The 27,701-nt window shown below is 37.1% G+C and overlaps 1 protein-coding gene across 5 annotated transcripts; it reads right to left on the minus strand.

Moving 5' to 3' along the window:
* Positions 1 to 18,232: 18,232 nt before the first annotated feature.
* LOC132051512 (amino acid transporter AVT1C-like) lies at positions 18,233 to 26,364 on the minus strand. Of its 5 annotated transcripts, none has more exons than XM_059442641.1 (13): positions 26,232 to 26,364; positions 25,137 to 25,358; positions 23,560 to 23,885; positions 22,672 to 22,886; positions 21,606 to 21,629; positions 21,254 to 21,434; positions 20,510 to 20,729; positions 20,083 to 20,218; positions 19,983 to 20,004; positions 19,515 to 19,658; positions 19,247 to 19,290; positions 19,100 to 19,162; positions 18,233 to 18,549 (listed from the first exon to the last, which is right to left on the minus strand). In XM_059442641.1, exons 2-13 carry the CDS (start codon positions 25,337 to 25,339, stop codon positions 18,454 to 18,456), a joined length of 1,674 nt encoding a protein of 557 aa, XP_059298624.1. In that variant the 5' UTR covers positions 25,340 to 25,358; positions 26,232 to 26,364; the 3' UTR covers positions 18,233 to 18,453. The 5 variants fall into 5 exon arrangements, with proteins under 5 accessions (XP_059298624.1, XP_059298620.1, XP_059298623.1 ...); XM_059442637.1 differs by having other exon boundaries at positions 26,145 to 26,300; XM_059442640.1 differs by lacking the exon at positions 26,232 to 26,364 and adding an exon at positions 26,117 to 26,207.
* Between the last annotated feature and the right edge of the window lie 1,337 nt (positions 26,365 to 27,701).

Raw genomic sequence — 27,701 nt, forward strand, 5'->3', positions numbered from 1 at the left:
ACAGGCGGCAGATCTTGGTCGTCCGGATGTTGCGACAGGTATTTTATCCATCAGTTCTTATGATGTCTATGCTTTAATTGATCCGGGCTCCACACTATCCTATATCACTCCTTATATTACTGATAAGTTCGGCATTAAGCCCGAATCTTTGCCCAAGTCTTTTTTAGTTTCTACTCCGGTCGGGGAACCTGTTGTTGAGAGACGAATTTATCATAAGTGTGTGGTTACGATAAGTGGCCGTGAAACTTTTGCTGATTTAGTAGAGTTAGAAATGGTAGACTTTGACGCTATTATGGGTATGGATTGGCTAGCCTCTTGCTATGCCAATGTTGAATGTTGGTCCAAAATTGTGAAATTTCAATTTCCAGGGAAACTAGTTCTTAAATGGAAGGGCAATACCCCAGCTCCAAAGGGTAGGTTTATTTCCTACCTTAAGGCATAGAAAATGATTTCCAAAGGCTATATTTATCATCTGGTTCGAGTTAAGAGCACTGAGGCCAAACCGCCAACTTTATAATCTGTTCCTGTAGTTAATGAATTTTAGGATGTATTCCTCGATGAATTACCAGGTATCCCTCCCGAAAGGGAAATTGAATTTGCGATTGATGTGTATCCGGGCACTCAGCCATCTCTATTCCTCCTTATCGTATGTCCCCTACCGAATTGTGGGAATTAAAGGTGCAATTGCAGGACTTGTTAGACAAGGGCTTCATTAAGCCCAGTACGTCTCCGTGGGGAGCACCAGTATTATTTGTGCGCAAGAAGGATGGCTCACTAAGAATGTGTATTGACTACCGGCAATTGAATAAGGTGACTATCAAGAACAAATATCCATTGCCTAGAATTGATGATTTGTACGACCAACTACAGGGTGCTAAATGCTTCTTGAAGATTGACTTAAGGTTAGGGAATCATCAACTATGTGTAAAAGGGGAAGACATTCCAAAGACAGCCTTTCGAAAGAGATATGGGCATTTTGAATTCTGGGTTATGTCTTTAGGACTGACAAATGCTCCTGCGGCATTTATGGCTAATGAACACAGTATTTCGGCCCTTCTTAGATGTTTTTGTTATTGTATTCATTGACGATATCTTGGTATATTCCCGTTCGGAGACGGATCATGCTGATCACCTCCGAAAGGTGTTGCAAACATTGCGAGATCAAAGGTTGTATGCCAAATTTTCCAAATGTGAATTTTGGCTAACTTTAGTTGCTTTTCTAGGCCATATTGTGTCTAATGAGGGTATTAAAGTTGATAATCGGAAGATCGAAGCCGTTAAGAATTGGCCCCGACCAACATCCTCTTCGAAAATCCAAAGTTTCTTAGGTCTTGCTGGATATTATCAGAGATTTGTAGAAAGATTTTCTTCTGTAGCAGCTCCCCTTGCAAAATTACTTACAAAATTAACTCAGAAAGGGGCCAAGTTTCAATAGTCAGAAGCGTGCGAGCGGAGTTTCCAGAAATTGAAGGATAAGTTGACATCCGCTCCAGTTCTTACCTTACTCGAAACGCAAGAGATTCTGTTTGTATACCGTGATGCGTCATGCACGGATAAAAGTCCTGGGAGTGTACTGATGCAAAATGGTAAGGTGATCGCTTATGCCTCTCAACAGTTATGGAAACATGAGCAAAATTATCCAACCCATGATCTGGAATTAGCAGCAATGATTCACGCCCTGAAGATATGGCGGCATTACTTATATGGAGTCCATGTTGATATCTATACAGACCATAAAAGCCTTTAATATATATTCAAGCAAAAGGAACTGAATTTGAGGCAACGAAAGTGGCTCGAATTGCTAAAGGATTATGTTGCCAAAATTTTATATCACCCCGGTAAGGCTAATGTTGTAGCTGATGCTCTAAGTCGCAAATCAATAGGCAGTCTATTGTATGTGCCAGCGAAAAAATTGGAAATGACTAGAGAACTTTTTTTTTAGCAAATGGGAGTTCGCTTGCCGGATTCGAAAGACACCGGGATTACCTTACGAGGTATATATCCCAATCGAATCTTGCCTCGGACCCGGACTCAATAGAATGAAGACCCGGCTTTGGCTAATATTATTAAAGTGCAACAAATCGGATCTCGGCCTTTTGAATTGGATTCAAACGGGTTCTTAAACATCGAGGCCGTTTATGCGTTCCAAATGCACCGGGCTTCGGGATGATTATGTCGAATTTCATAACTCCCGGTATTCAATTCATCCCGGATCCACCAAGATGTATCATGACCTCAAAGGCTTTTATTGGTGGAATGGTATGAAGAAAGACATTGCTAACTTTGTAGCTCAATGCCCCACTTGCCAACAGGTAAAGATCGAACATCAGAAACCCAATGGCTTATTACAAGAAATGGAGATCCCAGCGTGGAAGTGGGAGGTAATTAATATTTTATCACAGGATTGCCCCGTTCTCGTCGCAAATTCGATTCTATTTGGGTGATCGTTGATAGGTTAACCAAATCATCCTATTTCATTCCTACAAGAACCACCTATGCTACTGAAGATTATGCTAAATTGTATCTTAAGGAGATTGTGCGTCTTCACGACATTCCTGTGTCCATTATTTCTGACAGAGGCGCTCAGTTTACAGCAAAGTTCTGGAAATCTTTTGTAACATCCCGTAAATTCAAGTTAGGTGTGAATGTGTAAAAATCTAATGTTAAGATGATATTTTACCCATATGAATCCATTCTTGATGAATTCGGGTGGAAGATGGTCGTTTTGAAGCGAAACCAACAACTGAAGTTTATAAGGGCTCTTAAATTCGCCTAAGTTTTGGTAGGTCTGTCTTCTAGGCAATTTTCATGAAAATGTGTTGCGAATTTGGAAAAACTTCCTTCATGAAAGTTGTAGATTTTTGAAATATATTTCCAATGGTAGGTCACCCATCCCAAGAAACATTACGTACAAAGCGTTATGATCATTTTACTGAGCGAAGGTCAATTGTCGAAGAAGAAAAAAAATGTGCTGGGGCCGCGAAGAATTCAGCTGCGGACCAACATAAAAACATGATCAGGTGTTGAACCCGCGATGCGGACTTAGCACGGATCGAGAATTATTTTCTGATTTCGAATTTCCTTTAAGTCCTAATTCATCGTGTTATTTCCCACTTCGTTTCAAATCAATATTTCTGAGGAAAAGAACCTGTTACACCTCGAAAAATTTTCCGTTAATGCACAGTGAGTAGGCTAATGAGGAATATGAGGTATACAATGTTTCAATAAGTAAGAAATAGCATTTGATGATTCTAAATAAGATTTGAAAGACATTCGATGTTAGACGAGGAAGTTGCCAAGATAAGGCCATGAATGCGATAAGTATCGGAAAGGATTTACGAGTAGTAAGATGATGACAACTTAATGATGTGTTGGTGAAGAGTTATAACACCCCTTATATTGTTAACGAAGTAATAAACAAGTGCTAAGAAGGTTCCATAAGGATTGGAGATCAAACGAGACGACGGAATCGAACATGGTGAAGCAGTGAGTTTCACAGCTGGGTTTCACGGCCAGCATTGTGTTCCACGGACCGTGGATGGGTCCGTGGAACTGCCAGCAGAGGAGACGACTGGCTGGTCGTGAACCACGACCAGCTTCACGGACAACACTGGGTTCCACGGACCGTGGAACAGTCCGTGGAACACCCGACGGGCTGAAATGTTTCAAGTCTTTAAATGTGTTTCCAACTTCATTATTTCATTCCCAACATCTCTCCACTTCTCTCTAAAAGCTCTAGGGCCTCATATGTGTTTCATGAACAAGAATCCAAAGGAAATCAAAGGTTCTTATCATCAATACAAGTGAATCAAAGTAAGAGAACCCACTAAAGTTTATCAAAAGCAAAAGAGTTCAAGTGAAGAAAAATCTAGGGTTTTGCTCAAGTGAGGTATATGCCACCAAGGTTCAATCCTACACCATCTAAGGTGAGTTTTATGATATTTCCATGTTGTTTAAAGTATTTGGAAGTTGAAACACTTGGATTACAAAAGAATATAAGAAATGGGTCATGAATGTGTGAATAGTATCACTTTGGAGTAAATGTGTGGAACGAGTTATAATTCTTGATGCTTTATGAATATAATCATGTTATAAATGCTATTGAGAGTATGGAAAATGACATTGTATGCGAATGAACGTGTTGTCGAGTTATGACTATGAATATGGAAAATTGAAGTGAATTGTGAAGTAAGTAAGAGTAATGTAGATGACTAAAGGCTATCATGATCATATTGCGAATGTTGCTATTGGTGTTTGGGAGTTGATGTGTAATACGAGGGAAGTCGTATAAATAAAGGAGATGCTGTCCGATTTTCTCTAGAATTAGTCATGAATGCTAAATGCTATCCATCATCTAATATGAGTATGCACTTCAATAAAGGTAGAACGTGAGCCTTGAAGAAAAATGTACAAGTGATAGCATAGTTGCACGAGAAGGTATGTAAGGCTAACCCTTCTTTCATAAGGCATGGTTCTTTGGCCAAATGTTCATCTTCCTATGAGTTCATGATACTCTCTAATGATCCTAGCTCGAGAAGCTATTAAGCTAATGGTGCTCAAATGATATGATTGTACTAAGTTCCTTATACGACGAGTAATACTCTAAGGATAGAAGGTAATGAATGACGATAGTAAAAGGGCTAAAGATAGATATGAGCTTGTATGTACGTGTGCCAATGAGAGGCTATTGTGAACCCCGAGCTTATATGGCCGGGTAGAATATAATGAATATGTATATCTATATATAACGACGCGCGCGCACCACTGCAGTTGGGTACGAATAACACTGAGCCTTGTTAGGGCCAGGTACGAACAACCCTGAGCCTTGGTAGGGCCAGGTACGTGAAAAACTGAATCCTCGTGGTCGGGTACGCTATATAAATGCTATGTATATGACATCTATATGAGTACGATTATGCTATGTATATGACATCTATATGAGTACGATTATGCTATGTATATGACATCTATATGAGTACGATTATGCTATGTATATGACATCAATTAGAGTACGAATACGTTAAGACCATGTAAGTGCCAAGTAAGGGCTATGTATATGATATGAGCATGAGTATGAAGGGAGATATGAATACGAATACGAAAATAGATACGAAAGGTAAATGAGCAAGGATATGAACGTCCCTATAGAAAGCAGGTAAGTGCTATGATAATGATGCTATTATCGCCCATCTTGTGATATTTCATATGTTATCCATTACGCTCTCATATTGATACTGATCATGCTTTACATACTCAGTACATTCTTCGTACTGACGTCCTGTTATTTGTGGACGCTGCGTCATGCCCGCAGGTGGCCGGGGAGACGGACTCGATCCATAGTACCGTATTATCTCGGGGACTACATAGCGAGCTCCATTTCATTCGGAGGAAATTTTGCAGCTTTTGGTATAGATTCTTTTGTGTATATATTCATGGGCACGCCGGGGTCCTGTCCCGCCCATATGTTATGATATGATGTACCCTTCTTAGAGGCTCGTAGACATTGTGTATATGGTTAGATATGTTCGGCCTATATTTTGGGATGTTGTCTTGATCGCCTCGTCGGCGCATGTACATTTATATGGGCATAGCTGTTATCAATGATATAGATATGTCATTGCTCAATGAGATTAGAATGATGAATGAAAAGCATGATATAATTACGTGGCTCACCTAGAATGTGATGTATAAGTATGTTGAGGGGTGCCCGGGTGGGCTAGCACCGGGTGCTCGTCGCGGCCCTCAAGCTGGGTCGTGACAGAACCCTAGAAAAGTCTCTCTAATCCTAAGGTGAGTTCTCACTCAATATTGATCATTCCCACACCATATCCATCCCCTCTTGATAGCAAATCATCTCTCTAAAACCCTAAGTTCTTGTATTTTCAAGAAGAAGAAGATAGGAGCGTGTGGAATTCGATTGTGATTGTTGAACCTTGGGAATTCAATTTAGTAGCCTTTTTAGCGGGATTAAGGTATGTCTTTTTAAAAAACTAAAATCCTTTTTAAATATAAAGGTAATTCATATGTCTCTTTTACAAACCCTCTTGAAAGATTGATTCTTTATAAACATATGTTTTGAATGATATGATGAATTGGTTTTACATTCTTCAAATCTATTACATGCTTTGATTAATGGTTAATGTGTGTGAGGAGATGAGCCCACATTAAACCTAGATTGTAACAAACTCAATATATGTATAAAGTATTATGAATGTTTTCCTCTATGAGAGATGCTTAGTGATGATGGTTAATTGTTGGTATTGATGATTTTACAAAGGAACTATGACAAAGTAATCTTGTTTAAAGAAGTGGAAACGTTTTCATGATTATCTATGAAATTATGGATTTTCGTAATGGCATAATGAGCTTTAATGTTATTTGATGGTATGACTACTTTGAGATAAATTGTGAATCGGCTTCTATGCTATGAACTTTGTTGTTGTGTTTGGCCTAGCTACTCGGGAGGAAGGGTAGCCACTATGGATCCTAGTGTGTTAATGCCTAGCCATTCGGGAGGAAGAGTGGCCACCGCTGGGTTCGCTACCCGGGGTGTGATTTATGCCTAGCCATTCGGGAGGAAGAGTGGCCACCGCTGGGTTCGCTACCCGATGTGTGATTTATGCCTAGCTATTCAGGAGGAAGGATAGCCACCGCGTACTACATAGTCCGGTGTGATTTATGCCTAGCTATTCGGGAGGAAGGATAGCCACCGAGAATTATATGTTCCGGTGTGGTGCGCTACCTTTGTATGCTTGATTCTTGGGCTGTATTAGCATGTGTGACATTCTTATTCTCTTATGGAATTGTTGATGACTATCTTAATTGATTTAAAAGGCATATTTAAAGTTGTAACTCGACAAGAGGCTTTATAATTGGTTTTGATACTTATTATTGAGATACATAAAGTGAATATTTGTTCTTACATTGGGTTCACATGATTTTCGGGACTAATTTCTTTATGTATTATGTACTCTATTTTCTTATTACTTATTGTCCCGAGGCACTGTTTGAGTACGAAGTACTCGGTGCATACCATTGTTGTTTTTTATGGTATGTTAGGTAACGGAGAAGAGCAGGTTCTTGATACTCCAGGCGTTTAGGAAGGACTTGTTGTGCTGCTGATTTGGTAATCCCACACATTCATTCGTGGGACACTTTATTTATTTATTTCCCTTTATTTATTCTAGTTTCCGGGCTGCGCCCCGATGGGTTAGACATTTATTCCTTATTCTTAGAAGCTCCTTAGTATACATTCGAATGTGGGTAGAAGAAGAGTTGTCGTTTAACTCTTTCAGGCTCACTATCATGTTTTGGGTGAATTATTTAAATTATAAAAACTTTCGCTGATTTAATTCATATATTCATGATTTGTTACATTTATTTTATAAACTGTTGGAGGCGAATGTTGAACCTGGCGGGTTCAAGTATTATTATCGTGTTGTTTAGGTTCTTCCGATGTTGTTCATGACGTCGGATGCCGATCACGTCCAGGGTGGGTTTTGGGGCGTGACATCTTTTCAGGAAAGTCTTAGTACGGCTTTCCGTCCACAGTCAGACGGGCAAGCTGAGCGGACTATTCAGACTTTGGAAGATATGTTACGAGCCTGTGTACTGGATTTCCAAGGAAGTTGGGACGATCATTTGCCTTTGATAGAGTTTGCTTATAACAATAGCTACCATGCCAGTATCAAAATGGCTCTGTATGAGGCTTTATATGGCAGAAAGTGTAGGTCTCCTACCGGTTGGTTTGAAGTCAGAGAAGCAAACTTATTCGGGCCAAACCTTGTTCATCAGGCTATTGAAAAGGTAAAGCTTATTCAGGAACGGTTACGCACAGCTCAGAGTCGCCAGAAATCTTATGCAGATGTACGACAATGAGAATTGGAGTTTCAAGTAGGTGATTGGGTGTTTCTGAAAATATCACCTATGAAGGGCGTGATGCGGTTTGGTAAGAAAGGGTAGCTTAATCCCCATTATATCGGACCTTATAGGATCGTCCGAAGGGTAGGCCAGGTAGCTTATGAATTGGAGCTACCATCAGAACTGCAAGCAGTTCATCCAGTTTTTTATGTATCCATCTTTGAGAAAATTTATTGGAGATCCCTACAGAATCGTACATGTTGATGATATACAAATTACAGAGAATCTAACATATGAGGAAGAACCAATTGCTATTCTCGACAGACAAATCCGCAAGCTCAGAAACAAAGATGTGGCTTCAGTAAAGGTTCTATGGAGGGGTAAAGATAGGGAAGAGATGACATGGGAAGCAGAAATAGAAATGAAGTCCAAGTATCCCCATTTATTCCCTGCCACAGATGATACCATTAATCCTTGCAAGATTCTGCTTTACCCGCAAATCATTTACAAGGTAAAAGTTGTGTCTGAACCCTTGAGAACCAATATGACGAGAAATATTTTTCTAATCATTGTGTGATTATGTGTCACTAATTATGGTATTCTGTGGGGCTTGTGGATTGGAATTGGTTATATACAGGAGATTAGTAGTGCTCCAACCACAAGAGATACGTTGCTAAAGACCCATAAAAATTTGAAATATATGATTACCCCTTCGGTATTCCAACATTTGAGGACAAATGCTTTTGAAAGGGGGGAGAATGTTACACCTCGTAGTTTGTGCGTGAAATCTAATAGGTACTAGTCATGTTAAGTGTAGATCCTAGAGGACTTACTAGGATATATGAGATTGTATGCACTTATCTTACGGTTACGAGGTTTTAAGTCCATATAATAAGTTACGGAAGGATTGGACGGCAAGAGAATCAAGGAAATTAAGTTTGTTGGACTTTGGGGAAAACATGAGGGGCAATTTTGGCCCTACTTGAGGAAAGGATATATTATAGTATATGAGGGGTTTTGAAGTGAAACAAAAGCCAAAATTGAAGTTCGGGAAGTCTAGTTTCCAACACAACAAACCGCGTATCGATCCAACATCGGAATAGAGAATTATGAGCATTTTAAGACGGACTGCCAGTGCAGGAAGGTGGGACGAATGCGCAGAGTAGCACTGGGTAACCCTGCGTGAACGCGCCCCAGGGCAGCGCGAACGCGCAGAAGGATTTTAGAGTCGGTGCCCACCGACTCTAATCCACTATATAAGGGTTAAAACCCTTATTTTTCTCCATAATAATTTCCCCAAATATTCTAGAAAGCTCAGCAAACATATGAGAGCTTATATACAACACAAAAGTGAGGATTTTGAGTAATTTCAAGTGACGGAGTATTAATCGAGGTCCGGATAACATGTAGTCGCGATTATAGTTTTGTCTTGCGACGAAGTTGGTTCGGATTCAACTCAAATATTGAAGATCTTGCCATTCTAGTAAGGATAAGATATGAATCTCTCTTTATTAACTTTGATTTAGGAATATTTAAGAGAATAAGAGTTATATTGGTGTTGTTGGCTTATGGATGGAAGCTTGAAGAAATGTTTTGGATGGAATTGTACATATTCATCATGTAGGATTTTGATGTTATTGTTGTGGATGTTGTTGGTATTTTTGGGAGTTGTTTTGTTATTTGGAGGAAGTAGATAATATAAGGGAAATGCTGCCCAAATTTTCGTAACCCGAATTATCCTTCGACGTTTAACGGATCTAAATTGATGTAGGAATATGATAGAAGAATGATTAAAGGTATATTTCTCAATATATAGGTTCGGATGAAGGGCAAGCATCGGAGTAAGGGATCCTTTAAGTGGTGGCTTGAAGAATAAGGCATGTAAGGTGTTCGTTCCTCTCTTTGCTTGGCACGAATCCAACTAGAGCATGAACATGAACGTTCCATAATAAACCACTCCATTCCTATGTCATATAGCTCAAATCTTGATGTCTTAGTTATTTGATTGATTCTTGGTGTATTATCCTGGTTATCGTCATTAAGTTATTTCTTTGGATTCGATACGAATTTCCATAATTTATTCGGAGGTCATCGACCTTATGTCACTCCGACTGTGTAGTGGCTTTTATTGAGCTCTCGTGCATGCTATTTACATTATGTATATGTAACATAATACATTTATGGATCGGGCCGTACGTTCCTCGTCACTAACATATGATATTTATGGATCGGGTCGTACGTTCCTCGGCACTAACATATGATATTTATGGATCGGGTCGTACGTTCCTCGGCACTAACATGTGATATTTATAGATCAGGCCGTACCTCGACACTAACATGTGATATTTATGGATTGGGTCGTACGTTTCTCGGCACTAACATATATGGATCCGGTTGTACGTTCCTCGACACTAACATATATGGATCGGGCTGGACGTTCCACAGCACTAACTCTTATATTATATATATATATATGTGTGTGTGTGTGTGTGTGTGTGTGTGTGTGTGTGTGTGTGTGTACGCGCTTACTTACATATGATTTTTATGATTCATGCATTGCATATTGTACGTTCTCAGATTACAAGTTACCTCTACTCTCTTTATATTTTCGTCCTACTTACGTTATTGCTGCCAGCCTTACATACTCAGTACTTTTACCCGTACTGACGTCCCATTGCACAGGACGCTGCAGGCTCTGACAGAGTTATTGGAGAGCAACCGCAGTAGGACTTCCAGCTTCAGCGGTGTCAGCAAGTGCCACTACTCCGGACTTTCTATCTTTTGGTACTTTTAAGTCAATGCAATATATGTTTATATGTACATTCCTAGAGGCTCATAGACATAGTGGGGTATGTAGATACTATGTATGGTCTTGCCGGCCTTGTTTAGGTTGTGATATTTTCCTGTAAGCCTTGCCAGCTTTATGATACTCGTGATGTTGTAGCGACCTTGTCGGTTCGCATATGTACATATATGTGGATTATTGGATATTTCTATGTTGGGCCTTTTCTGCGAGCAGGTGTATGCTAAGTTATAGTAAATGGTATTCAAGGTAATCGTTAAGTCAGGTGGTTCTCGACCTATGAGTCGGAGCCCGTCATACTCCTCGTTGGGGGTGTGACACTCTACATGTCTCGAATCCTAATCAACTGGTGATCCTGAAACTGGTGAGCCTTGATTTGCTCAATTAAAGAAAACTATGTAGCCATACACGCAAGTATACCTCCACACGGTGTGGCATTGGTTGGTTTCAACTATCTCTATAGTGTGCATTGTGAGGTTTCTAAGGATCATCATTGTCTTTGATGCATATTCAAGGAATAGGATCTCAAATTCAGGCAACGGAGGTGATTGGAGTTGTTAAACGACTACGACATTACCCTCTTTTATCATCCGTCCATTAGTATGAGCAGCCTGGCATTGTTGCAAGTGTGTGTGTGTGTGTGTGTGGGGGGGGGGGGGGGGACGTCCTTTGGCAATGTAAGTTTAGCCTTTGACCAACAACTGTGTGAGACTTGAAGTTCTTAGTCTCGCAAAGTTCTAGCATGTGGTGGCATGGTCATCTTTGATAGAGCAAATCAAAGCTCATCAATTTGAGGATGAGAAGTTGAGTCACCTTAGGGTCAATGTGTTGTAGGGAAAGTCTAAGTAGGCGACTTTAGATGATGATGGTGTTTTATGTCTTAAGGACCATATTTGTGTGCCTAAGGTAGGTGACTTGAGACAAGTGATTATGGAGGAGACCCACAGTCTGAGTATTATATTCATTTAGGGGCTTCTAAGATGTATCTAGACTTGAAACTGTTTTATTAGAGGTGTTGAATTAAGGGGGACATTATTGGGCATGTATTTCAATGTTTGAATTGTCAACAGGTGAAATACAAATATCAAAAGTCAGATGGTATGACTGAAAGGATGCATATATCTGAGTGAAAGCAGGAACAAGTAACACTAAATTAATCAACTATAACTGAGTATTAAAAGTTAAATTAAATTGATCTGGTATAAATAAACGCTGAATACAACAAATGTAATACCTTTTACGGACCATTAGTTTTGAGAAATTACAATACTATCAGAAGGCTGATATATATCCTCATTGAAAGCAACCTTCCTTATAGCTTCAATAAACAAGTAGCACTTCAAATCAGGCTTCCCTAGAAGAGTAATTTTACACCACAACAATTTTTACGGGCACGCTAAGAAACGTTTCTTCATTTTATCTACTTTATAGCTGGATCACAACGGATGGAGAACAAACAAAGGATATTAAGTGGAGTATCATTTATCTCATTACTATGTTAGTGTTGTTTCTTTGGGGTTCAAAAGTTGAAAGGAATTCTTTTGGTTTTTTTTTTTTTTTTTTTTTTTTTTTTATAATAAATCAAGATAGCTATTACAGGCTCAGGAGGGAGTGTATCCCAATTTTGTTCAGGGTTCGCTCCACTAAAGTTGTTGATGTTACAACCCGGTGCAAAACGCTCATAGATAGTTCCTAACATGTCTGTCCAAAATACATTACTAAAAAACATTGGAGGAACTACTACAATCTTGGCACTTCAATGAAAATTATGCTACTAATCCAAGCAACTTTAAAAAGTACTCCATTTAATAAGTTGTACACACGGTTTAAGCGTATTTAACCAACACATGAAAGAAATCCAAAGAAAATAGAAAATTTAGCAACGGGATTATTCGCGTGTCAAGTTTTAAAATTTCAGGAGTACAACTTTTCTTTTCTTAAAAAACACTCAACAATGGTTTTTACTGTTACTAATTAGTAATAACTTTTTCCTTAGCTAAATTTAAGTTACCATGGCCCCAAATATGATGGATAATTTTTTTGCGACACAAAAAGTAGCTGAGATTTTGAGGCTAAATGCCACCCATTTTTGAGTGTCACTTCCAGTAAAGAAACAATTCAATATATAGGTTGACATGCACAAAACTACAAAGGACTTATACAAGTATTTGAAGAGTTTGAAATTAAAGTATACATCACACATTAATTGATCATAATTGACTGATTAAATTTTTTTCTTAACATGTTATATATTCGTTAGTGTAGTGTAGACACTGAGTCTAAATAAATGTTACTCCTTCCGTCCCAATTAAAGTGTCTTAATTTAACTAGACACAAAGTTTAAGAAATATAAGAAGGCTTTTCAATCTTGTCATGCTAAACTAAATATGTGTGTAATGTACTAAATATGTCAATTGAATTTTGTGGTTTTTAAACTTGTCATGTACTATATGTAATGTTTGAATTGTCAACTTACTAAATATAAAAAATGCACTCTTTTTGGGACAGACCAAAAAGAAAAGTAAGACACGTAATTTGGAACGAAGGAAGTACTACTAGAGTACTTGGTATATATATACTTCTCAAACTGCTAATCTTAACAATAGTCAAGAGATGAGTAGGTGTAGTACAGTTTTAAGGGACAAAAATTCCAACAGCATAGTACTATTTTTGAAGTAATTAGTTTAAGAAAGTAGAACTCAACAAATTTCATATCGTTTCAATCTTGAAGCAATAAAACAAGCACTTCAAAATAATTTCCCCGTGGCCGAGAGTAACATATACAAGAACTCCCACGGACAAGCATGTGCATGCAGGAACTTTTCAATGAGAGCATCAAATTACAACCAATAAAAAAAGTTGCAGTGTATATATATATATATTTATTGTTAGAAAGAAAGAATATGAAAAAAGTTGGGTTACTCATAATTAAGCATATTAATATATTGAAGTCATTCTCAATAAGAGCTAGCATCAGATTACAAATATTCTCAGTTTAGAGCTCCAAGCTGTGAATGATAGTATATAATTACATGAGTTAGCTAGCGAGTTTCAATATTATGATGAGAAACTACATATAAATCAGAAGCAATAATCTTGAGAGAAAGTAAGGCGTTGATCCAACAGTGGTGTTGCTTCAGGAACTGATAGTGGATGGCGTTTTAGTTGCGATGCAGCATAGGAATCAAGTGCCTTGTGATATGACGCTATATCATTCGGATAATTAACTTCTCTAGCTAATGTGCCGACACTCGATTCATCTCCTTGTATAGTCAACTGATCATCAATCAAGGGCTCATAAATTCGTGTGTGGCTACAAGGCAGGTCTTCCGCTGTGTGAATGTGATCCATTGGAAAGCAATATTCAGCTAATTCTGTCTCATAATTCCCTAATTGCATCTGCTCACAACATATGTGAAACTGAGCAGACATGATTGGCAAACCATTACTACTCATCATGGTTGCTTGTTCAAAAAATTGATCATCAGTAGAGATGAGGTGAGGCATTTGGGACATAATTGGATCATTAATATCTGATTTTGTTTGTAGCAAAGTACTGAGTAGACTATGAAAGTCCTCGTTTCCATTAAAAAGATTGCTCAACTCAGACAATGTCTCTTCCACCGGTGGAACACTAGCTTTGGCACGTTCAAATTCTTCTTCTTGTTGTTGGAACTGATGATCGTCCCTAGAAATATTATTATTATTAGCACAAAATCCTTCTTCTAAACCACTTGGTGGTACATAATTATAATCTTCTAGACACCCTAGCTGCTCCGTAACAACAATATTCTCATCTCCACTACTTGTAATTATACCTGAACACATACTAATTGATCTTTTCTTTTGATGGAGAGTACACGACAATCCAGCGTTCATATTTTGCACCTCCTCATAATTATTATTAGAACAAAATCCTTCGCCTTGGACTTGGTCTTTCATCATTAACTGAAACTGATCATCTTCAGACATATAATTTACCGGGACGCATGATGAGTCCACATATTGATTTTGATCTTCCACGCACCCTACCATAGGAATAATAATCTCATCTCCATTGCTACTTATCTCCACAGGGATATTTGAACACATGAATCCGGCGCTAATATTTTCACTAATATCACAAAGTAGTCCTTTCTTCTGATCAACCAGCTTCCTCTTAATGCGACACAAAACGAAGTTCTCATGTCGAATTTGTCCACGTTTCCTCAACGCCGTAAGTATTCTACCGCTAAGACAGTACTCTTTCATTCTCCACGCATATTGTTGATCTTCATCATTACGATCATCAAAACGAAAGGTTTTCTTGAGTCCTATCGTTGATCGTTTAAACTTATCTAAAACATCTTTACCCCCGTCCAAACCCTTCCATGTGCCGCCACCAACCATTGTCCTAATACAGTTCTTACCATCCACTGATTTTCTCTTCAACTGAGTGAAGAAATAGTTCACATCCGTTGTCTCCCCTTCCGTGGATAATTCGTCGAATATATCACATGGCTTCTTGTTACCGTACAAGTCTACATTGTCTCTAATATGATCGCATTCAAAAGGCTTACCGGAAACAAACTTGAGGAGATAGTTTATGAGCTCTTCATCTAAAGGATGAAACCTCATACCTGTAATTGCATCACATGAACTACTTCCTAAGTTCGTCATCTTCTGTTTTGAAGGCAGAAGAAAAGCGATGCTTGAACCCTAGCTAGCTACTTATCTGAAAGAAGAACGTGAAGTGGAGGAGGAGGAGTTTTCCAAATACCATGCTATATATATAGGGATAGATAGAGGGTATGGAAATAATTATAGCAAGAAAATTAACCTGAGCTATTTTTATTTTAGAATTATATATTTTGTGTAGGTTTAGTTATTTTCTTTCCTTGTTACAAAAGTAAGCCACTTTTATTGGCTTGGACAAATAGAATTAGTAAACTCCCAGAAAATAACTTATGGAAACATGAAATTAATTAGGAAATTATAAGAAATTTCCTTTCAGAATTATATTTGGTGTAGGTTAAATTATTTCCTTTCTTGTTGCAAAAGTAAGCCACTTTTATTAGCTTTAAAAAGAATTAGGGAGCTCCCGAAAATAATTAAGGAAACTCTTGACGGTACTATATATTTCTGATCCACATCTGAATAAGGGATCTTGCTATTTAATTATGTGCTTTTCTTGTTTAATTTCATATAGTAGTTACAAATTTCTTATTTCAGGTAGCCTAAATTTTTATAAGGATTCATTCCATACCTTGGCTACAACCAATTTAAGACAAGCTATCTTTTTTGCTCTTTATATTTTCATCCGAGTTAGCTCTTTACGATTTTATATAGAAATATATTTAATTTCTCACGTCCTTCTCTCTCTCTGTGTCTCTCTCTCTTAATAAAAACCTTTGATTTCCATTAGGTAGGTATATATCTCTCATTATGTACACTATGATCGTTCACTTATCCCGTCTCTCTTAATAAAATATTTTAAATTTTGAAAATGAGTAAAGGGGCTTGGAAGTGCAATGAGTTTGGGAACATTCAGAAGGTTTTGAATTATCGACATTGCCACCTAACAAAAGAAACTAAGATTATAATGTGATCGTGGGTTATGTTTCTCTCTCGGTGCAGGTAAGGGAGTAGTTAGGTGCTCCAGGCTAGAACCATGCGAAAAATTGCTCTATTAATGCATGATTAATATAATTGTACTATATTAAATTAGTTAACTATAATAAGTTAAATTAATTTGGTGTAAACCGGTGTGAGTAAGTACTCTTATGCTTTGCCACATAACTCTTTAATAAGGTGGAATTTAAGATGACACATTCACCAGTTTTAGTTGCCTGTTGCTGCTCTTCCCCTATGTTTATTTTGACTTATTTCATTAGTGATATCACTAAGTGCAACTTGTTTTCATAGCTCCAACAATTAATTCAAAACTCTTACTAAAATCCACGTGGAATTTAACATTCATTTCTGCAATAACACTTCCACATAAATGGAACTTTCTAATCTCATTCAAATAACCGGTTTTGGAACAGAAATCAGACTTTTCTTTACTGCTTCATTCACCTACATGATTGATTTCAAGAGCACTCCTGTTTGGGGTGGCAAATGGGTGGATTTGGTTGGATTTGGTTTGGTTGAAAATGGTTTGAACAAAAATGGGTTGGGTTTCAAACCGTTCATATTTTATGTGAGTAAATATGGGTTGCGTGATAAATAGCTGGATTGGTTATGGGTTAACCCATATTATACAAGTGTAATATTATTTCAAATGTATGTTTATAATTTTTTTCTTTTGTCAAGTTAAATTAATTTTTTCATATAAATTTCAGGAGGTGAGGGTAAGATTTTTTTTTTTTATAAAAGTAAAATATATGAAATTGATTTTTGCCGGGGGGGGGGGGGGGGGGGGGGCGTGGGGGTGGGGTGGGGGACTAGAAATTCTTTTCCATTATTTATAAATTTTTTATAGAAGTAATTTATATGAAAATTGAAATTTGGTTGGGGGGCGGGGGAGGGGTCGTGCAGGGGTGGGCGGGGTAAGAATATTTTTTTCCATTTTTTATGTTTTTCATTTTTTATAAAAGTAAAATATTTGAAATTGAAATTTTGGGGTTGGGGGGGGGGGGTGTCGTGGAGGGGTGTGATGGGGATAAGATTTTTTTTTTCCATTTTTTATAAAATTTTATAAAGGTAAAAAATATATGAAATTGAATTTTTTTTTTGGGGGGGGGGTATGGTGGGGGTGGGAGTAGGGATCGGAGTGAGAGGTAAGAAAAAAATATAAGCTTTTTATAAAAGAAAAATAAAGTATATGAAATAAAAAAAAAGTTTGTGGGGGTGGGGGGGCATGGCGGGGTGGGTGGTGGGGTAAGAAAGAAATTTCTTATTTTCAAAATGAGTTGTTATTGGGTCTAGTGTGTTCTTACATGGATAATCATATTTTACTCATATTTGCCCATATTTTTATGGGTTAAAAAGAGACTTGAAGTCATATTTACCCACCTGAAATATGAGTGACCCAACTCACTAACATGTGAGTAAAATGGACTAATTTTCTAAATATGGGCTCAAATTGCCACCTCTACTCCTGTTTATGTTTTAAAGGATATCTCTTCCTAACGTATTGAGAAGAAGATTCCAAGACCGAATTAGCATGTAAAACTAAATGAAAGAAAGGTTTGAGATGGAGAAATATGTTTTGCCATATAATATCTGAAATGAGAACTGGATTTGTCCCCTCTAAATAATACTCTAAAGGTGCATGGTATAAGTTGGATATCCTAACATTAATTTTTTGTACCATGTTTGGTAGAAAGTATAAATTTATCCTGGTATAAATTTATCCTGGGATAAATTTATACCTTGTACCAAATAAAGTATAAAATGCATCCCATGGTATATGTTTCGGGATATCCCAAGATATCTCATTTTATCTTTGGGACTATTTTATACCATCTAGGAGATGGTATAAAATAGTCCCAAGATATGAGATAAATTAGTCCCGGGATTATAATCCCGGAATAATTTTGACCATGCACCAAACGACCACTAAGGAAACTAAGAAAAAGAGAAAAATTAATGAAATGGAAGTGCATTTTTTTCTCTAAATAACAATGGGACTGCAGATGTCTTTAGAAAAAGGAGGAAAAAAAAAAGAATCATTATCAAAATCACTAGCCCGAAGATGGAATACGGGCTCTCTTCCAATAAATGGGAACTTGTGAAGTCTTTATGATTAGAAACTTAATGTACTCTAGGCTCAAAAATATCTGGTGCCATAGTCAGTATTACAAAATTTAGCTCATGCTCTTGACGATATTGTAGAGAGCTGAATAGGACCCGATAACTGCGGATGCCGTACCTACTATGATAATAAGGACACATATTGTAACCTGCATAGAAAGGATAAGAGAAGAAGTTCCATTACAAGTGAATACTGCTAGCAGCATAGTTAGTAAAAAAAAATGCTGATAAATTCCTAACTAGTCAAAATGTCTAAGAGTACTGCGCATAACGTCAAAATGCAATTGTTTATGGCATAAGATGTTTTTCTTCTGATGTTCAAGAAAGCATCTTAACTAAAACAAAGTTTAATTAAGTAGTCAAATTGTAACGCCAGGAGCGAAAATAACTTGTTGGTTCTTTTATACTTTTCTTGTTGACAAGGAAAAGAGGAATGCAACACGGAGGACTTCTCAGGGATCACCTCTCCTAGTTCTTTTATACTTTCTTTTGAAAACTATGGTTAATTGTGTGTCCTTATCGCGTGATTTACCTCTTTCATGCATCACATCTAATCTAGAGTAAATGAAGAACTGCAACACAAAGAAGTCTCTGATCCATTTAGGTAAACTAACAAGAAAAGAGAATAGGGAAGGGGTATGGGCTTTACTATTTCCCAGAAACAATCAGATGAAAGCGAGTGCTGAAACTTCTCTATACCTGAAGGCGGCTAGTTTTTCCGTTCAAGATTCTCAGGAAGCAAACACAAGGTAGTATCAGAGTCTGGAATTAGAGCTTCCGTTAGTACAGATTTATGCTGATAAATAACAACAGAAAACAAACTTAAAGAGAAAGCATAGGACTCACAACTAGCATTGTAAGTAAAGATCCAATCAATGCCATCACCAAACCTGCAGGATAAATACTAATGCTTAATTCATATAATGCTACACAGAGAAGGAGCACATCTAGCTGGAAATGAAACCATCTGAAATATGCAATAACCCTAAGTTATAGCAAGACCGCTGAGTAGATTAGTCGCATTTGCGATGTACTGTTCCCGAGAGGTTAATGGGATCAAATGCAAATTGCTCAGAATGATAACAATAAGTGGAGTCATAGATGGAAAACCCACCAAAAAAGGGAACAGCAAGACCAACAAGTAATGTGGAGATTGCCAATGCAGTTCTAATGAGGATTGGGTACACGTGAGACTTGGCGTGCTTCGACGGCAACAATTCCTCCAAACACATTGCTACAGGAGATAGGGTCAAAGCAAATGTACATCTAATTAAGGAAGACATTTTCTTTTATGTTTTCAATCACAAGAAATTCTGGAGATATCACCCCAGAAAATTGCATATATGAAATGAGACAGAATAAAAAGAACAGAATCATTTGCCAGGAAGTGCCTTAAATTATAGCTGACGACTTTTGCAGGAGCTAGCATGAAATTATCCAGGTGTTCAAATCTGTTCATTCTTAATGTAGCAGGACCGGAAAAAGTAGGTTTCTTTTCTTCTTTAAGTATCATATTTTAACACACTAGCTGAGGACCAGAATTGCTGACAAATGCAACATCAAATGGATTCAGGAAAAGGATATTTTGTAAAAGGATTAACAACCTGCAAAAGAAGGAGATACAAGTTAATTACATCTTCAAATGGTAGTAGAGAACTCAATCAGAATGTTAGTTTACTTACAGTTGTCCACACAGCAACCTTGGAAGCCATTAATCCTTTGGGCAAATTTAGAGTAAACTGGGATTCAGCTGAGTCCCCAAACATCAGGTACCCCATCACAGCTGTTCCACCATATAACAGAGTCACCATACCAAAACTGCATCCAAATCAAACCCATCTTCGCAAAATAAGGCTATCATAATAAACTCAGGGAACGCAGGATCATTTTCAGAGAAATCTGGTTATGTTGGCATTGATAATCTGCTCTAGAATTCAACCTTGGTACTGATATCACAAAATTGATGAGGCAAGCTTCCCCGTAAGTCTTAAATTTTCCTTACATGGATTGCTAGAGAGAGCTGGAACATGAATTTCTCTCCTAGAGATATTTCCAATTTAATCAACAGACTTCAACAAGCAAGTCATGAGCATCTATGAAAACAAATACCTGGTCAAGAGGACTGCAGGAAATTGATTACGATCCGCTAGGGATGTATATATATTGGGAAAGACCGCATGCCCAGAGTAACAAAATCCATAAAGCCCAATAGCAACAGGAAGAGTTGATACGTTAAGTACAGTCTGTTTGCTTTCAAAGCCTACATGATCCACCAAGCCAGCCCAGTACAAGCAGAGGACCACCAAAACAGAAGCAATAACTCCACCAACTGAAAATTACAGGCAGTCCATTCAGAATCATGGTTCAACACTTACAAAATGCATGTCAAAACCTCAAAACAAATGGATGAAAGACTAAGGATTACGTTCACTGAAAAATCTATAGCTACTACGAAACAATCTACAAATTTGAAGATAAATAATAGGTTTCTTATGTATGCGGCCCACATAAGGATAGCCCGAATCAATTTGTTGACATCTGCATCAGATATTATATAACCACAGGATCATTGAAGTACAAATTTCTCCCCTCTATCGAGCCTATGAAAACCTCTGAACTTACTTGTCAGGAGTACAGGATATATATATATATATATATATGCACACCAATTACCCATGTATCTGCATTTTTCTTGTAGGGTTACTGTATGTAGGCACTGTTTCATGAATTGTTCTCTAACCATTGTATCATATGGGTGCATAGGTGCATTTAGGCACGCGAGATTGCTATCAGATTATAATATTTTTGACAGTTCATAGATGAAGCTACTATTGCAGGAAGTTGGTCACTCACCTGAGATATAACTTAGGACACTGAGGTCACGCAGCCAAACAGTAGGAAGAACAGCCAGGGTGGCTATCACAACAAAAAGATGGCGAGCATCTAACTCAAGCCCACCCAGACTTAGATGTACATTTGGAAATATAGCAGACAAGTTATCACCCTCCAAGATTACGTATTCAACACAAGACGCCTACGAGCGAAGGACAAACAAATAGAATGAGAAAGCACATATACTACAAAATTTAGAAATGAAGCAATATCAAGATGGCCGAGATGCTTTAAATATTAAAGCTATATAACTCATATTGGTTTGGTAGGAAATGCAAAAAGAATGACAAACTTGTAGGCCAGATGAACTTACATATAACTCCACATATAAAATTATCTGCATCCACAAAATTACAACAATACAAAAATGAATCAGTATCAAGAACAAGAAATGTTTTTAAGCCTTTATCAGATATAAGATATTTAGCCAAAAGAATATTATAAAGAGATTGGACTTTGGTGGAGCGACAAGATTCCTTAAACGAGTTATTCTAGAAAAGTCAATACTGAGTGTTTCTCTTTTTCTTAAGATTTTGGCCTAGATTAATGCATAAAATATCTAATCTCAGCATTTTTGCATACGTAATGTGTTCAAATTAAACTAGCTTCATTCCTTGACGCACACATCAGTAGGTAACAACTTTATTAGCCAAGAGACGTGCTAGTCGAATACTATTTGGCTATTTAGTAGAGGAAGATCATATTTCTCTTCAAACAGTAGTTTCTACAACTTGGATCTTGATGGTGACATCTCTAAAAGTATCAAACGACCTAGATACAGAATATAGTCAGGACTTGCCAAAAGTTCTAGAAATGTTTTACCTCAAGAACTAAGAAAATTTTGGATATTGTCTCGGAATAGAGTCTACTATAGATGAAAGCATAGCATATTCAAGTACAATTAGTTCCTCACATGTTCTCCACTCTCCCGCCCGGGACAGAAAACATTGTTGCCTCCTCTCCTTCGGAGTGCAAACATTCATTAGTAAGGAGAAGCTACTTTGGACTGGCCCTAGCTTAGCCCCAAAAGCTAGCTCAAGAAGTGAGGATTTCCCAAGACCATATAAGGAGACAATAGCCCATTTCCTCTACCAATGTGGGACACTTAAAAAACCCCTGCCCAGAACTGGACATCTGGAGCATGGACAACATAACAAGTGGGCCCAACCTTGAGTAAACCAAAGGTTAAGAAATGGTCCCTGGACCTAACTCAATATCAAAAGCTAGCTCAAGAGGTGAGAATATTCCAGGACCATATAAAGGGACAACAACCCATTTCCCTCACCAATGTGGGACACTTAGCAAATCCAAATCGGCAAGGCCTTCTATATAACCAGATATAGAAGAATCAAAGACAACTTAAAGTTAATGGAACTTACTGATATAACAATTCGTCCTGTTGTACCAAAAGCAGCCTGACCAATGTCTGGGTACGTCTCAAGCCCTGGTTGGCTATCCAAGCAGTACCTCAGCAGCATGCCAGTATAGAAAGAAAGCACGCCAAAGATGAATAATATTGAAAGTCCGGCCCATCCACCTTCCTTCACAGCATAAGGAGTAGAAAGCATTCCTACTCCGCAGAGAACATTCATGCCTGTATGAAACCAAACAAAGAATGTATGAGAAAACATGTTGCTCACTAGCTTTGCGGGCAATCAATTTTGATAGAGAAATACAACCAGGAGCTTTCCTTTTGTCAAAGATGTAACAGACGTTAGAAAGAAGACTGAAAATATTATGTATAACACTTGCATGATACAATTACATAACTTATCTTAGCCTACAAACAGCTATTATAGATCTAAAGATGCTGCAATATGAAGGTTTGCCACAACTTTAGAAGGAACAAGCCTCATATTTCTGGTTTCTCTACATTCATTTATGATTTAAGAGCATCAGTGTTTCTCAAGAGAAACTCCAAACAATAACAACAACATACCCAGTGAAATTCCAAAAGCTTAAAATTAATCACAACTCTGATATATCATCACAGCTCAAGAAGAATGAATGAAGCTATTCCTTTTACCTTAAAACTAGAAGGCCAAATTTCATTCAACATTAACCAGAAAAAGTGAATAACAATATCATGGCTATGCCACCATAAGCACAATAGTATATATGGAATTAATGTCTTTAGAACAAGCTAAATGGCAGCACTTGGGAACTGTTGATGGCACTACAGTGGTATGTCAATCTTCTGGTGGCATAGTGTTCATCAATAAACTGAAACATCCACTATGACATGAAATTATATTCAGAAAAATTACCATTTATCACTGCTTGGCCATAGGAGCTTTGACGAGACATTGCAAGTCCATGTGCATCTTTGGAGGGTTTGTCATCAGGAAATTTCTTAATAGAAGATTTCCTCGGGTGTAGGGGAGGCAGCAAACCATGAGAACTACGCCTGTGAGCTGGTTTTTCTTCTTCTGGTGGTGGTATGAGAGGCTTGTGAAGAGAGGGCAATATCTCAGGAGTGTGTCTTCTTATGAGAGATGAGCCCAAGAATGAGCTTCCTAGCCGAGATAATGAAGGTGTTCCCAAGAAGTTAAGACTTGGAGATGGTACATTACTGTATAGATCCATAGATTGCCTACAAGAAATACTCAAAATGATTAGAATTGGGAAATGCACTAGGAAACCAAATTTGATAAATATTTTGACTTGTAAACTTTATCCATCTGCATAAGAGACTAAATTCAATTCCTTGTCAAAGATTTACATATGATCATTGCTTTATATAAGTCATAACAGTAACTTGACAACATATCAAATGGTCAATTATTTTAGAGACAGGGCGAGAAGTACCAATATCCGAGAACTAAAGAAAACTCATCAGAATATGAGGCATTACATGGAGAGTGCTCTGCTTCATCATAGATCAGCACGGGCTTTCAGCAGCAAATAAACTGTTGCTTGAATGACCCCTTCGAAGCAAGCAAATGCACCTTCCCCACCCATCAGGCATCAGATTGAATAATTTATGAAGGAAAATTCAGTATAAAGAAGTTATGCATTAGCTTTCTTGGTCTCCCAAGGATCCCAGTGATTGGCTATATGTCTTTGCATTCTCGTTTGTATAGTTTCCAAATTGAAACTCTTTAATTAAAATGCTCTTCAGACAGGGCCAGGAAATCTTAGGCCTTGCCGCACTATAAGTACCAAATCCATCACTGGATATCTATGATTCCAACAGTTAGAATCGAATCGTTGGAAGGTTTTAGCTCCAAATCCTTAAATTATTCAAGAAAACTGAACGTAAGATGGTTGTCATTACCCTTTAAAAATAAATTTACATTGGTTCAAGTTTGAAAATTGATCCAACTTCTCCTTCAAATGAAATCTAAAGTAAATGACCTCACTTCACATGCTTACATTAATCAACATGCTAACAAGTGACCAAAGAAGAAATGAAATTACGCTACATACAACACAATGTGCCTATGAAGTCAAAATGTTAATTCTGAAGAAATTCAAAACTTAAATTAAAAAAAAAAAAAAAGGGGCAAATAATTCAATCCACAAATAGAATCGATTCTGCCATCTAGGAAGAAAAAAACACTAAGAGTTTTTGTTTGTCTTATTTTCCTTTTTAGTCTGTGTTAAAAAGAATGTCTCTTTCCTTTTTTGAAAACCCTTTAATTTCAACTTTCCACCTGGCATGTTTAAGACGACAAGATTAAAGGACATTTTGATACATTCTACATATGTTCAATTTAACATCAGAAGATTCAAAAGTTTTCTTTACTTTCTCAAACTCCGTGCCAAGTCAAAACCAGACAAACAAATTGAAATGAAGGTAGTATTTAATAAACTGGTCCTAGGCAAGGAACAGGTGAAATACCTGTAACTCTGAGGCCAAGCAGAGGTTAAGGAATTAGGTTTGCTTTGCTGGCGATTATTATCATCATCATTATCATTGGAGTAATTGGAAAAATCAGATTCATTTCCTTCTTCATTTTCATCTTTGTCCAAATGCTTCCCCAGTTCATCATCCTCTTCTTCACTCTCTATGTAGAAACTCTGTTCAGATATGGAATTCTTCATGTTTTATCTCCCTTCAAACCTACACAGCAAATTTCACCAAATCAGACTGAAAAATGTAACACAATAACAACATATCCAAGATAATCCCGTGTCATTGTTCAGTCTGAAGGTAGATGCACACATATCCTACCCTTACCTTTGTGGGATAGGAAGGCTGTTTCCCATAGACGTAGGCTCAAAAGCAAAGAAATCAAAAACATGTTTGCAAGAAAAAATGACAGCGCAATAGCAAGATACAAAACAACTAAAACAAGATAACAAGACAGGCTAGAAAGAAAAAATAATGGCAACAAAGTGGCAAGATGGACAAAAAATGTAACATAGTAGTGAATCAAACACCCAATTAGTTCCATGAGGATTGCTATTTCTACATCTACATATAAAAATACATGCATGTGGACGTAAACTTGTAATTCAAAACATTTACGGGCATTCCATTAGATGTAAACACATTTTATGTATAAAAGAATCGCACTTATACAAGGAAAAATGAATGATAACTCGAATCAGAAGCCAGATTTGAAATTGGGTTGAATTTGAAAAACCAAAAATAAGAAAGAAATAAAAGGAAATTAAATAATGATTGGCTGTTGGTACAATGTAAAACTAATGGTGACAAATGGAAGAAGTTGAAAAAAACTTTCAACTTTTTTCAGATCCGAATTTGCAGATTCGAGAATCATGGTGTTGTATAGTTTTTCTCTCTCACACACACACAAAAGAGAAAGAGACATATATAGAAAACACAAAACTTTCTATAAAAGGAAATATACAGACTTTTGTAGTAGAAAAGAAGTTGCAATACCAGATGATTCCAGAGATATGAATGTCAAAAAGAAGAGAAAAGGCGCTCTTTTTTTTTCTGTGCAACTAGGAAAACGTTAGAGCTTACACTGGATTTGAATGTGCTATTTATAGACATAATGAGAGACACAGGAAAATGCGTCAATGTAACAATCATGCTTCCAAGTTGGTTTTGGAAAGGCAACTATTTTGAGTTGAACACTTTCCAGCGCACCCCCACGTGTATTTTGGTTTTTCTTTTGTCTTAAATATTTTTTATTTTATTTGAAATTTGGTGAATGAATGAGATTTCTCGGCTCTTTAATAAATCCTAGTAAAGAGTTATTTGCATAAATAGAATACTTTTCATGTCATTATTTAAGTTTTAATATCATTTAAATAAGTTTTAGCAAAAATAGCACGTAGATCAAAATTTGTTTGTAAGTCCTAACAGAAGTTCAAATAGATGGACAAGTACCTTATTACAAGTCTCGGCGGATCACTAGGATTTTAGTGCAAATAATATTGTAATTTTAAAACAAATTGTTCACAAGTCATGAAAGAGATCACTAGGAATTTCTGATAGATTGGCAAAGACTTGCATGACCACCAGTCATGGTCGATCACTAGGATTTTGATACAAATTGTGTCATAACTTTAAAATAAATTGTTCAAAAGTCATAACGAATTATAGACTTGCACAGAAACTTCACAAATACAGCTTTTGTTTCAAGATTGATCCAATTGACTTCAAATTTGATATCCAGCTTTCCAACAATTCTAAATAGTTAAATTCAATCCAAACTTTGCAAAATCAATACTTCCGCTTTTTCTTCTTCAACAATCAAGCTTAACAACCACAAATAATAATGGGGTCTTAAAGATAGAGAAGAAGGAGGGAAAATATAGAGAATAAAAAAAAAAAAAAAAAAAGTAAGAGGACAAGAAATTCTGACGAATATCCATATTTGGTACACTTTTTTAAATGGTGACAAACGTTAAACATTGATCCTTATAAAGGACATTCGGTGGAAGTTTTTGTTAAACAGAAATATTTGTTTGGTTGGTTTTAATCTATTCATTCTCAAACTCATAATGAGACTTTTTCATATAAAACTAATTCTCAAAGAGCATGTACATTAATTGCTCTTTGAAAGTTGAATGTTAAGGAGTAAACTGGGATATCTTTTCCCATAAAATGTTAAAGGGAAGTAATGTCCTTTTCAAGAGCCAAAACAGAACTATAGCCATTAGCCACAACTGGTTAAAAATATTAAAGGGAAGTATTGTCCTTTCCAAGAACCAAAACAGAATTATTGTTGGAATCACTGATTGGAACAGCTATGAAGACTCAGTGATTCAGTGATGAATTTGGAGAAGAAATGAAAGAAAGGATTTTTGTGGTTCAAAGTGTTGAAGGTGTTGATGTTTCCTAAGTGTCAAATGAAATGTGGTTCAAAGTGTTGAAGGTGTTAATGTTTCCTAAGTGTCAAATGAAATGTTCCATGGTCTGGGCCGCCGTCTATGTGTAAATGTTGGGCCTGGTGAATTAAGTGAGCAAATTATGTGTTGGGCCATC

Source organism: Lycium ferocissimum, chromosome 4 (assembly GCF_029784015.1).
Source record: "Lycium ferocissimum isolate CSIRO_LF1 chromosome 4, AGI_CSIRO_Lferr_CH_V1, whole genome shotgun sequence".
NCBI classification, from domain to species: Eukaryota; Viridiplantae; Streptophyta; class Magnoliopsida; order Solanales; family Solanaceae; genus Lycium; species Lycium ferocissimum.